The sequence below is a fragment of the Triturus cristatus genome, chromosome 9, assembly GCF_964204655.1.
Source record: "Triturus cristatus chromosome 9, aTriCri1.1, whole genome shotgun sequence".
Lineage (NCBI taxonomy): Eukaryota > Metazoa > Chordata > Amphibia > Caudata > Salamandridae > Triturus > Triturus cristatus.
This window is the reverse complement of record NC_140592.1, coordinates 328274646-328288355: the sequence shown is the minus strand read 5'-3', so window position 1 is coordinate 328288355 and position 13710 is coordinate 328274646. Positions and strand designations below refer to the sequence as shown.

Below are 13710 nucleotides of genomic sequence, written 5' to 3'. Positions count from 1 at the left end.
CATCAGTTCTAGGGGATACTACAGCAATGCGTGCCTTACGAAACAAAAAAAATAAGTTGCTGTTAGCTTTGTGTTTGGTTTAAAAATGGCCCAACAGCTTCCCCGACAGGAGTTTTGCCCCCCCCCAAAAAAAAGACAAAATAAAACAAACATCACAGTCAAAAGGTAGCAACCAATTCCAGACCTACTGGTTTTTACCAATGCTTGTTTTTAAAATGAAACAAAGTGCACAACATATGAAATGTTATTTTAATAGGTTTGTGCGATATGGCAGTATGGCCCATCGTCTTTAGTGGTGGGTGCTCTATTGTAGACCTTCAGCATTCCAGGTCACTGCCACCATTTAGTCCTACTTCTGTGTTTGTGGCCATCCTGGTTTTTGGTTTTGAAAATCTGGGCACCCTACTTCAGAGGCGTACTGACTTGCGATGTTGGTGGGGTTCTGCCTCTCCAATGTTGGAAGACATGCTGTCGCCCAATGAGCGTATGCTGCCCATGCAGTTTCGAACCTACTCTGTCGCTTCAGTATTGAGCACTATGCTTTCCATAATTTCAGAGGTATGCTTTTCCTCTAGTTTTGGATGTATGCTGTTTATGTGAAGCTGGAGATATGCCCTTTCCCTCCATTGTCGGAAACTGCGCTGTCTCTCAATATGGGAGTTAAAATTATCTCTTCATATTGGAAGGTGTCACTCCAATTTTGGAGATATACTGCCTCTCAAGTTCTTGAAGGTACGCTTGCTCTCAGCGCCAGTGTTGGAGGCATGCTATCTCTTCAGTATTGGGAGGTACGCTGCCTCTGGTGTACTGAAGGTATGTTGTTTCTCCAGTGTTGGGAGAGATCCCGCTTTAGTTTCTCCGGTGTTGGGAGGTATACTGTCTCTCAGAGATGGTGCTATGCCTTTTTAGGTCCTGGCTGGTGTTGGAGCGCGCATGCGCTCCTCGCCTCGAGACTTATAGTGATCAAGTCAGTTTTAGAAAAGGGTTTCAAGCCCGCCCCTTATTCCCATTGGTTTGCGTCACCGTTTATGTTAAACGGTGCGCCGCCATTGGAAATAAGGTGCCCAGGGTGCCTCCTTTTGGCTTTTTAGTCCGTCCCCTCCGGACACGGTTGCCTGCTTTACGTGTGCCGTGAAGACTTTTCTTATCTGCTTGTTTATTTAACAAGCAGATAAGAACAACAGGCACGGAGCTCAGAGGCGCACGGGGAGGACAAGGCAATGCTTCAGTTAGGTCCACCCCATCCCAGCTTTTCAGATATGGTTATTGAAAGTTTTAAGTCCCTGATATCACAAAGCCGTTGTTATTTTATTAAAGGAATACAAGACAAGAAAAACTGCATTCTAGACACACATCACATCCCTTCACATGCAGGCCTTCAAAATAAAAATCACTTTTGCAGTTGTCGCTCGAGATGTAGGTCTCGCACGAGCAGGATCACAACACAGAGCTCCCCCTCCCAATGCCTGGTCTGTGTAATATCAGGAGCATGGGGTCTGGATCCAGTTAGTGAGGGAGCCCGGAGTCTGCACCACACGCGCACAGCGTGGAGTCCACCACCCACACCGACGTGCAGACACGGAAACACGAAGGACGGCCACTCCCGGCCACAAGACTAAACCACAGGGCACGTGGATGCACTAATAAGCAGCGGGTGCAAATCAAAGCCACACGGTGTGGGTGTGTGGCGAGAGCAAGCCAACCCACGTGTATGCACCGACTGGTACCACAGGAGGTCTCAGGACAGATGGTGACCCACTCAGATGCACAAGAGTCACTGCTCGTGCCTGCACCCACTGGTGCAACAGCAAACAACAGGGAGGATGGTAACCCACTCAGCTGCACAAGAGAGTCACTGCTCGTGTCTGCACAAACTGGTGCCACAGCAAACCACAGGACAGATGGCAAACCCACTGAGAGGCGAGAGAGTCACTGCTCGTGCCTGCACCGACTGGTGCCACAGAACACCACAGGAGAGATGGTGACCAACTGAGAGGCGAGAGCGAGTCACAATTTGTGCGTGCACCGACTGGTGCCACAGCAAACCACAGGACAGATGGTGACCCACTGAGAGGCGGGAAAGAGAGTCACTACTCTCTACTACTCACTCTCTACTACTCTCTACTACTCACTCTCTACTACTCTCTACTATTCACTCACTACTACTCACTCTCTACTACTCTCTACTTCTCACTCTCTACTACTCACTCTCTACTACTCTCTCTACTACTACTCTCTCTCTACTACTCTGTACTACTCTACTACTCTGTACTACTCACTCTCTACTACTCTCTACTCTGTACTACTCTATTGCTCTCTACTACTCTCTACTACTCACTCTCTACTACTCTCTAAAACTCTCTCTACTACTCAATCACTACTACTCGCTCTCTACTACTCTCTGCTACTCACTCGCTACTACTCACTCTCTACTACTCTCTACTACTCACTCTCTACTACTCTCTCTCTACTACTCACTCTACTACTCTCTACTACTCACTACTTTACTACTCTCTCTCTCTACTACTCACTGTCTACTATCTACTACTCACTCTCTACTACTCAATTCTACTACTCTCTACTGCCCACTCACTACTACTCACTCTCTACTACTCACTCTCTACTACTGTTTACTCTCTACTACTCTCTACTACTCCACTAGTATGTACTACTCTTTACTCTCTACTACTCACTCTCTACTACTCAACTCTACTACTCATTCATTACTACTCACTCTCTACTACTCTACTACACTCAACTACTCACTCTCTACTACTCACTCTACTACTCACTCTCTACCACTCTCTACTACTCACTCTCTACTACTCTATTCACTCTCTACTCACTCTCTACTACTCTCTAATCACTCTCTACTCACTCTCTACTATGCACTCTACTACTCTTTACTACTCACTCTCTACCACTCACTCTCTACTACTCACTCTCTACTGCTCACTCTACACTACTCACTCTACCACTCTCTACTCTCTAATCACTCTCTACTACTCACTCTCTGCCACTCTCTACTACTCACTCTACTACTCTCTACTACTCACTCTCTACTACTCACTCTACTACTCTCTACTACACTCTACTACTCACTCTCTACTACTCACTCTCTAGTACTATCTACTACTCACTCTCTACTACTCATTCTACTACTCTCTACTACACTCTACTACTCACTCTCTACCACTCTACTACCCACTCTCTACTATTCTCTACCACTCACTCTCTACTACTCTCTACTCACTCTCTACTACTCTTTACTACTCACTCTCTACCACTCTCTACTACTCACTCTACTACTCTTTACTACTCACTACTACTCTCTACTACACTCTACTACTCTCTACTGCTCACTCTACTACTCTCTACTACACTCTACTACTCACTCTCTACTACTCACTCTCTACCACTCTATATTACTCACTCTCTACTACTCACTCTACTACTCACTCTCTACTACTCTGTCTCTACTACTCACTCTACTACACTCTACTACTCACTCTCTACCACTCTCTACTACTCTCTACCACTCACTCTCTACTACCCTCTACTCACTCTCTACTACTCACTTTCTACTTGTCACTCTACTACTCTCTACTACTCTCTAATCACTCTCTACTCACTCTCTACTACTCACTCTACTACTCTCTACCACTCACTCTCTACTACTCACTCTCTACTACTCTACTATCTACTCACTCTCTACTACTCACTCTCTACTACTCTCTACTACTCACTCTCTACTACTCACTCTCTACTCTCTACCTCTCTCTCTGCCTCTCTCTACTACTCTCTACCTCTCTACCACTCTCTACCCCTCTCTACCACTCTCTACCTCTACCTCTTTACGTGCACACATATGCATATAAATATATATATATGTGCATATGCATTTATATATGTATTTATATTTACACACATACATATATAAACATATATATACACATCTGCATATCTATATAAATACAAATATAAATGCATGCATACATATACATATATGCATACATATGCATGTTATGTACATGAAAGTTTGAAAACCACTAATAAAAGCAAAGCTAAAAAGCCACCTAATTACAAACAGAATTGCTTTAACTTAAACGAGGCCGAGACCTATTGCATTTTCAATGCTTGTTAAGTGTTGGAGGTACGCTCCCTCCAATGATGGAGTTATGCTATTTTTCCAGTTTTTAGGTCTCGCCTAGTGATGCAGCGCAAAGCGCTACTCACTATCGGAGAGATCTATTGTTACCGACTTGGCTCGGAAGTGGGACAGGACCTGTGCACGCGTACGGGAAGGCCTGGATTGGAGATGTGCACGCGTATGGTGCGAGCAGGAGTTGTAATAACGCCTCAAGCCGTACGTGTGCACATCAACTTTCTGTGCCGAAGCTTTAACAGACAGGAGATGTGCACACGTACGGGTCGCGGCGTTCTCACAACTCCTGCTCGCACCATACACATGCACATCTTCCATGTACAGCCTGCCTCACCCCACTTACCGGCTCTTGTGGGGACTCTGCGCTGCTCCTCGGCTGGTCTCGCGTCTTCAGCCGGTTACTGCAGCAACACACGGGGCTCCGTCTTGCTCACAGGAGCCCCGCCTGAATTCTTGCTTTGGCCGCACCATGCGGTATTCACGAAGGCGGGGTGGGCTCCCGCTGCACTTCCTCTACTGCTTTTTAAAAAAAAATTCTGCCTGGGGCACTTTGGCGGCCCCCTCCCTGGGCCGCATGAGCCGCGCAGCACTCATTTAAGTACGGCGGCTTTTCAAGTCCGCACGCGCCGCCACTGGGCACGAGCCGCACGCCACGCGTCACCAGGCTGACTTGAGTTATAATGCGGGCGAAAAGTTCCAGGTACCGCGCATGCGCGGACAGCCCTCGCCCTCTCAGGTCTCCTCCCCGGCCCGGATGTGGAGCTGCTTTTAAAAGAGGAGCAGGGCGCGTGGGGCTACGGCAGTGCTAGTCACCTCACAGCTTTCTCTGACAGCCCCACCGAGCCGCAGTCATGTCGGACCAGGCCCCCTTCGATACTGACGTCATGACCCTGACCGGCTTCGTGATGCAGGAGGGTAGCAAGGCCAATGGGACGGGAGAGATGACCCAGCTGCTCAACTCCCTCTGCACGGTTGTCAAAGCCATCTCCTCAGCCGCCAGGAAAGCGGGGCTCGCGCACCTGTAAGTGGACTCCTCGGCGCGAGCCTCAGGCCCATGCAGGGCATGCACTCTGCGCAACCTCACACAAAGCATGCACGTTCACTCAGGGTGCACATCCGCACACAGTCTGTCTCTCTTTGTACCACATCCTTACAAGCATTTCTCATTCATACACGCATGTTCACACTCAGTCTCACGCCCAGCTCTCTCACAGAAACCACACTCTCTTTGACACACACACCCACAAATAGACAGTGACAGATACAAATGATAAGTGCACCTACATACGGTCACCAAAGACTTGGAAACTGCTCGTCCCTCCCTCTCCACCACACGCATTCATACATGAACACAGACAGTCGCAAAGGGACGCAATAACATTTAATCACACTCAAAAAGACGCACACACTCCACACACATACAGCTAAAACACATACACACACATTTTATACAAATACATTTAGACAGGAACGCTCACTATCTCATTCTCTCTCTTTCTCTCTCGCGCAGACACACTTTGCACAGGGTTTTAAGCGGGCGGGTTGCAATAGGTCTGGCATTACTAAATGTTTGAGCTGTTGGTGTTGCATTATTATTAGCAATGCCAATAGCTCAAACTTTTATAATGCGAGACCTATTGCATTGCAAATGGTTGTTGTATATGCCACAATTTTAGGAGAGGTAAGTGGTAGATTTTAAAAAAGAGAATGTAATTAACTCATTGACTGAGACGCAATTTCAGGTAGGAGACGGCTAAAAAATAAACCCATTTTGGGCTTCAAAATCGGGGGTCTCCCTCCAGAGTCAGGTCTATTTGCATGTATGATTTTTGGAGAAATGCTGTCTCTAGTGTTTGGTGTAAAGTTGCTGCTTCGGATAATGTCTCTCACTGTTGAGGTGAACGGCCATATCAAAGCCCCAGTGCCGGTACTGTGTCTACTGTATTAGTACCACCCGCGGTCTAGCACAGTGACATGTTTTGACCTGCCCCTGGTAGCAGCCGTTTTGCAGCCGCCCCCCCCCCCCGCCCCCCCACAAACTGCACGCACGCCTTGCGTACTCCGCACGCACAAGGGCGCCCTCGCTCCCCTCGGCCTCCTACCACAAAGCCCGGTCTGTTCAGACCCCAATCATCATCTGTTTTCCCTTTTGGCTCTGGTGAGAAATATTTCACTTTATTTTCCCTTTCCTACTCCATCTGAAGCCTAAATTTAATTACCTCCAGACTGCCTGGCTCAAATTACCAACCAGCCCGTTCTGCCTTCGTTTTCGTGGTGCGGGGGAGAATCTGCGCTCCGCTGTGCGACCGAGATGGGCGGGCCCGCCGGCTTCTGATTGGCTGGCTCACCATGCAGGGGGCGTGCCTGAGCTTGCCCCAAAATGTGAACCGGGACAGTGGAGCGTACCAGAAGTGTGCTTCCTCCTGGGCTGTGGATGTATGCAGGCGAGCGGACCGGAGCAGCCTGACAGCAGCCGAGACCCCAGGCAAGCAGGGGCGCCCAGCGCACACAGCAGTTCCACTCTCAGCAGAGCATTGCACCCCCTTCACTTTTATGACCAATACAAGGACATCTTTCCAGGGGTGCACCGGCCAGACTCTTCTTGGCTCAACCCATGCACCACACCAGGCTTGGCAGCTTCATCTCCCACCTTCGCGCCGAAGTGGTAAGTAACCTAGGGTCCAGGTTATGTTACCTTTCATGTTAATTGTGGTTGTGTGCGAGAGATGAGTGAGAAGATCGGGGGGGGGGGGGGGGGTTGCGATGTGTTAAATTGTACCTGTGCTATGTATGGTGAATACGGCTTCTTGCAGGTTGTCAGTGCGCTTTAAAAAGCTCTTGAAAGATGACTATTTTTATCGTAAAAACCTGGCACATATTGTCTTGTCCTGGGAAGGATGAAAGGCGGAGTCACAGCACCAGACTCGAAGCCTGTGAACTGCAAGTTGCACACAGATCTTTGCAGCAGATGCCCAACCAGCTGTTGTTTTTTTAATGTATTTATTCGGTGAGGTTTGTTTCGTGTCAGAATGGCAGCCTTGTGGCTTCAGAGACTGAACAGCAGCCAACAAGATAAGGGCATGGCACGGGGGTAACTCTGTAAGGAAATCTAAGAGCGGCGTGACAACGGCATGGCACGGAAAGGCAAACTGTTGCCAGCTTGGCCCGCATGAACACTCCTCCCAGTCTCAGTGCAAGTGCCATTTACCAAGGGATGATGTGAGCCTTGCAACCATAATGAACTAGCCGGGCTTCCGGCAGTCACATAGACACATATCACGCCCCTGTCTTTGCACAGTACCTACATGGTCCCCGGTTGTAGTCCTTCTTTCTTGGCGCTATTGACTTTAGTCTTTTGTCGTTTTCGTTTTACTTCCCTCCATTGTTCGTTTTTTGATCTATTTTCCCAAAACGAAAGTCAGGTTTTGTGTCTAGCACTGGTCCATAAGGATTAGTGCGCACTGTAGTTACCCCCCAAAAAGTGTTGCCTCTCGGACTAGCGCAGGACACCCCTGCATCTTAAATGTTATTCTCAGAGAGGTGACTCTCGCGCTAGCCGTTGTCGTTTGTGACCTGGCTGGGACTTTGTGGGCATATCCTTGCGTTTTTGTTAACACCACAGTGACAAAAACATATGTTGAAAGAGCCCAGCCTCCACGGTCACAATTGTTTCAGTGCTGCAATGAAACGAATGTGGCCAGAAATGTGGGCTCGAGAGTCGTAGCTTGAACTGTCCTGTTGGATATCAAGTCAAGATTTGATCAAGGTGACCTTTGACAAAGCGGAGTTGACCGAGGTGCAGATGGGGTGAGGACGAGACAAAAGAGGTGGGCTGAGAGGTGAAAAGCAAGAAGAAGATGTAGGAATAAAGGAATAGGGCAGCAGCGGCACAGAAGAAAGAATAGTAGATGAAGAAACACAATGGAAATATGGTAGGAAGTGAGATGTTATAGGCAGGGCGGGGGAAGGAGGAACGTGAACCACTGTGTGTGTAATATGGGGAGGGAGAGTTAAAATGAAAGTGTAAGAGAAGAGAGAGAGGGACAGGAAGAGTGGGAAGAAGTAGCAAAGGATCAAGAAATGGAGAGGGCGGAACCATAGGGGAGTGCAAAGAGTGACAATGAAAGGAGAGTGACCTGGATGGAAATGAGAGAGAATTTCACAGAGAGGAAGGAGGGACAGAGGGGAAGAGTGGCAATGAGAGTGGGGTGACAGAGATGCAGATGAGGGAGATTTGCAGGGAAGGACAAAGGGAAGTGGAAAGAGTGACAGCAAGGGGAGAGTGACACGGATGGAGATGAAGAGCGTGAGATGAGATTCATATGGGTCAAATGAGAGTGGCAATGAGATGAGAGTGACAGGGATGGAAATCAGAGAGAGAGGCTCACAGAGAGGAGGGAAGGGCAAAGGGGAGTGGAAAGAGTGACAGCAAGGAGAGAGTGAAAGGGGTGAACATGAAAGAGGGTGCAATTAAGGCAGAGATGTATGGGGAAAACAGAAGATAGAAAGAGTGGTGGGGAGGGAGACTTAAAGGTGAGGTGGAAGTGTAGAGGGCAGCTGAGGAGAGGGCGGCAGAGATGGTGAAGGGTGTGAGACACAAAAGACACCGAAACACAGAAATGAGTGGGAGGCAGAAAAAGGAAGGTGGTAATTCTTGAACACAGAAAGAAACTCGACTTGCTGGGACAGGCACTCAGTATTTCCTCATCCTGCCCAGCGCGTCTCCTGGAAGCTCCCAGAAAGGGGAAGGTGTGACCAGGGGTGCTTGTGAGGTGGCACCGGGCCCAGTATGTCTGGCTGCGGGTTTTGTGTTTGTCACTTTGTGTGTAAGATCGATTTTTTCAACGTCTGCTTCCAGCTGCAGCGGTCTCTGTGTACAGGTCTTTGAACCTAAACAAATGTTTGTGACTCGCACTTTATGTGGGTACTTGATAGTGTTTTGAGTGTGTGTTTGTACTCGACAGTAACACGTGCATGTTGCTTTTGTTCGAGCGCGTGTTTGACTGCAGGCTTTTGTGTTCTGTCATTGTGTATGCCTGCTTGTACCAACTGTTAGTGACTGCAGCATTCTGTGTATTGTACTTTACTGTGTGACAGTACTATTAGTCTAAATGTACCTGTGCATGTCTTTTTTTGGGCTGTTATCCATGTTAGTATTTGGATAGTGTGTGTTTTTTGTACAGGTCTGGATGTATTTAGTGTTAGTTTGTAACTGCAGCATTATGTGTGTATTTGTAAGTGTTATCTGTGACTGGCAGTGTGTATATGTTAGTGTCTGTGTTTATGAAAGTAGTATTGTGTTGTAACACTGTTTTGTGCTTTGTGTGTATGAGCATGTGTTTGTAGTTGCAGAGTTGTGTATCTGCGTCAATTTTGGAGCGTTGTTTGAATGAAAAGATTTACAACTGCATGATGGTGTATTATTTGTTTGACTGCTAGTGATTTGTTTCTGTTGATTGGGCTTTGCCTCTGTCCCTTTGAGTACGTATTTGTCTCACTGTGTGTGGGATTTCCTGGTGGTGTACACGAGTGACTTTCTTAGGCTTGTGGATGTGCGTGCTACGTCTCTTTTTGCGTGCCTGTGCCAAGCTTCTGTGTTTTGCTGATTGGGTGCAGCCAGCCTTGTTTTTATTTGAATTAAAGTGCCCGTACGTTTGACTAGAGGTAGCAATTTGTGGGTAAGTGGCTTTGTGTGTAATTATGTGTATGTAAGCACAGTGCTCAAATGTATGAGTCTGTTGTGTCAAAGCAAGTTATTGTCTTGCGCTGTAAGATAATATACATCTTTTTATGATTGGGTATACTTTTCTGAAGCTGTATCTCACCGCACATCTGTTTTGCTTCTGTGTAACTCTAGCATTAGAAGGCTATAGTTGGTTCATTGTACTTTACTCTCTGTCTCTATATGTAGAGTAACTGCTCACCCCTGTGCAGCTTTACAGCCTTGTGTGCAAATGCATAAGTATGTTTAGTTGTATGCCTCTGTGATTGTAAATATAACTGCATATAGTTGTACATGATGGTGTGTAGTTGTGTGTGACTAAAGCTATGCACTCACAATGTGTGGATGCGTATAAATGTTCAGGAGTGTGGTTGGGTAGGTCTGTATGAACAAGCGTAAGCATATCCGTGTATAGCCCTTTTCAACTGCACGGATACATCTAACTGTGTAATTGTATCTAACAAGCCACAAACACTATCCAATTGCGTGTGTGCGTCCATTAACAGCCATCCTTGCTTAGGCCTGGACTGAGCTGCTCTCAACTCTGCAAGCGAAACGAGTGTCAAGAGTAGCTTGGGAGCTGTTCGATAGGCTTGCACGGTATTCGACTCATCCAAAAGGAGCAATGCTTTGCCGGGAGTTCTAATGGCACAGCATTGGTGATCCATTGGTATTTGATGGTATTTTCCTAACCCAAAGCTTAAAGTCTTTGCCCGAATTCAGATATTTGAGCGTGCGAAAGAGGATGTTGCTGATGGATTGCTATGTTTCACTTAAATTGTAACTACCCAACGCTTCTCTGTTGTTGTGCCTCATTTCTCCCCCCAGCAGCTAAGAAAGCAATAGTGGTTGAGGGAAATGATTCAATAGTTCATATTGACTTGTGTGCTGCGGTAGAGGGTCTTGAAGCAGAGACATTAAACCCTTCTCAGTACCTACTTGGGAGGCCCTGTCTCTCAGACTCAAACTCCTATTCAGGGTTGCTATTGGAAAGCAGCTCCCTCCATGGATCCTGTCTTAGGAAGACGCTGGCTGAAGAAGATCCTGTTCCCGTCCTATGGGATGCTCTTAATTGTATTTGTATCTTGTGACATTAGGGGCATGTCCTGTTAGGAGGAGTTGCTCTATTGGTGCTGGCGGAAGGCAATATGTCTTTTCAGAAGGCACTCCCTACTCAAGCCAGAGGGCATGTCAACAAATGCAACCTTGACTGCATATAGCACAGACTGGCACATGGCCATTCCATCCAGGTATTATTGTCCCTCATTCTCATTGCCACTAATGAACATGGCGTGCAAAATGGATTTAGCGCAGCATCTGGGAAATGTATGTGCCCAGAAAATACAAAGGAAATTGTATCTGTGTGTTCACTTAGCAGACAGAATTCCTGTACCAGGAACATCATTCCAGTAGATATCATTCTCCCAATTCCGGCCCCTTCCCCCCTCCCCTGAAATATTCTCTGGTAGAATCTGTACACACGATAAGAATTTCCAGGTGTATGTGGGATTCCAGCCATGAGAACATTCTATGATTGTGTGTGCACAGCTTCAACAAGTGTTCCACCATAGAAGGTGTACACAATGTAAGAATACACTGGTTTGGAACAGGTAGTTCATAATTTAGAATTTCCATACGGAGAGCACTTAATGAGCTTCCCAGGCCATTTAATGCCACCTGTACACAGCTGATGTGCAAAACAGAGAAATGAAGTTTGGCTCCCTTAGCGCTTCAGTACACTTTTAAGAAACTTCTGCACACTTTAAAATAGTTATACATTCAATTTAATTGCACATGAAGTTCTGCAGCGGACAGGAACCGTTATTCATAAATTTACGTTTTTTCCCCCTGGTTTTCAGCAGGAAGTAATGAATCTTTGCATTTTTGAAGCACATGGGATCCTACATATTTTGGCAGATAAGTTAAAATTCCAAGTGGGCTAATAACTGGAGAAAAGATATGGTTGGGTCCCAGGGTGGACTGACTACCGGCCTTTCCTTAATAAACAATGCAAAACAAATGTTTAAATACGTATGTTTTAAAGCTCTTTGTTTTGCATTGTTCATTTAGAAGTGCCAGCCGCTCCCCAGCAAGAAAATCAGCCCCTCCATAGTGAACCTGGACCCCACCCTGCCACCCCAGCAAAAAACGCCTGGTAGCCAGTCTGGCCTTGCTGGTCACGACCCAGAAAAAGGTCACATTTAGTTAGGTTCTCTCCTCGGGGTTTTGAAAGGTTGTTTAGCTGATGAGTATACTGTGGAATCAACTGGTAGCAGAGTTGGGGAATTGCTTGTGCAAGAGTTGAGTTGTGTTGGGTGGGCTTTGGGCCATGTCCCTCAAGGAGGGGCTGTTGAAGTCTCCTTCAGCCCTTGAACTAGAATTGAGGGACTTTTGTATTCCCTTGGTGGGAGGATAAGACACAATGGAGCAGGACCTGGGATATCCACTTTTAGGCTGATGGAGGCCCCCACCCGAATCAGGCGCTGGGTAACGGGCTGGTGGAAAAGCCGATTCTATGTGCCATAGGGGTAGTTGCATTGCCTCGCTTGGCAATTGTTCTAGGTACTGGTACCGGGGCCCGGGAGGAGCTGGCAGAGGGGTTATTTGAGGGCAGCAGTGAGATTAACGGGGGGGGGGGGGGGGGTAGTGCATAAATTAAGGTGAAAGGGAGTTGAGAAGGATTTGATATTTCCAGTCACGCTGAGATGTTCCCAGACATATCCTGCCAGAGTGTACCCTGTTTCACCGTGTGTGGAAGTAGGCCTGGTGCCCTGTGGGCTCCATACAGGCTGGAACGATGCCTGCATGACTCTGTTTCCGGCAGAGCCAAGCCAGGGATGCAGCACCCATGACACAGCGACGCCGGTGCCAGAGTTGCTGCTTCTGGGGCCCCAGGCAGAGTGATACCGATGGGACTACTAGCAGGAAAACAACAACTGGTGAAAAGCCTGTGTTTGATTGGCTCATACGCTCCTGGGGTTGCAGTGATGTCATAAAGCCTAAGGGCAAACAGTCACTTACTCAGGGAGCAGGATGGGCAGGGCCCTTACTCCTTAGGCAGTATGCTGTGACCACTGTGCCAGGAGCGGGCAACTTTCCTGGGAGTAAACCAAGGGGTTAGTAGTATGGGGTAGGGCACGGATGGGTGGAAACATTCTCACACACTCATGTGAGATAATCATTTACGGTGTAAGAAATGTAGTTACTTTCATTTACATTTTAGTTGTATGTAGTGCTGGTGGCGTAACTGCCTGTTGACATGTCTAAATAGGGTTTTGAAATCACGAGCTGGTAGAGTCACACCTTATCCCCACCCCAAAAATAACAGCCATAAAAAACTTAGTAGTATGGGGCAGGGCACGGATGGGTGGAAACATTCTCACACACTCATGTGAGATAATCATTTACGGTGTAAGAAATGTAGTTACTTTCATTTACATTTTAGTTGTATGTAGTGCTGGTGGCGTAACTGCCTGTTGACATGTCTAAATAGGGTTTTGAAATCACGAGCTGGTAGTGTCACACCTTATCCCCACCCCAAAAATAACAGCCATAAAACACTCTCTCCCCCTACCAGTTCTTTCATTTTCTCTCCCTCTCTCTTTAAGAAAGGTTCTCCTAAACCAAATTTAGCGAATTAAATATTCCTTGAGTGGCCCCTGGTCGATCTTCACTAGTGCCCCTGGGTTGGCTTCTGCAACGTTTCCCTATGATGTCTCCCCCACTCTGTGACCATGGGAGAGACAGCTTAAAACGTATTTGAGGGAGTGCTGAGAAGGGCTCTAATGCGAGTTTTGTCTGGCAGGAAAGCAGTTGTTCCACT

General features: G+C 47.2%; 1 protein-coding gene across 2 annotated transcripts in view; it reads left to right on the top strand.

The window, feature by feature from the left end:
- The window catches only part of INKA1 (inka box actin regulator 1), a 35255-nt gene that overhangs the window by 15099 nt on the left and 6446 nt on the right, over window positions 1-13710 (top strand). Inside the window, exon 1 of one of the 2 annotated variants that reach the window (XM_085625063.1) lies at window positions 6555-6830. The exons of the other annotated variant lie outside the window; for it this stretch is intronic. Within the exon in view, the coding sequence (XP_085481189.1) occupies window positions 6780-6830 (51 nt within the window). The 5' untranslated portion in view covers window positions 6555-6779. Of the gene's footprint in view, window positions 1-6554; window positions 6831-13710 lie in introns of those variants that run through there. 2 annotated transcript variants of the gene reach the window in all.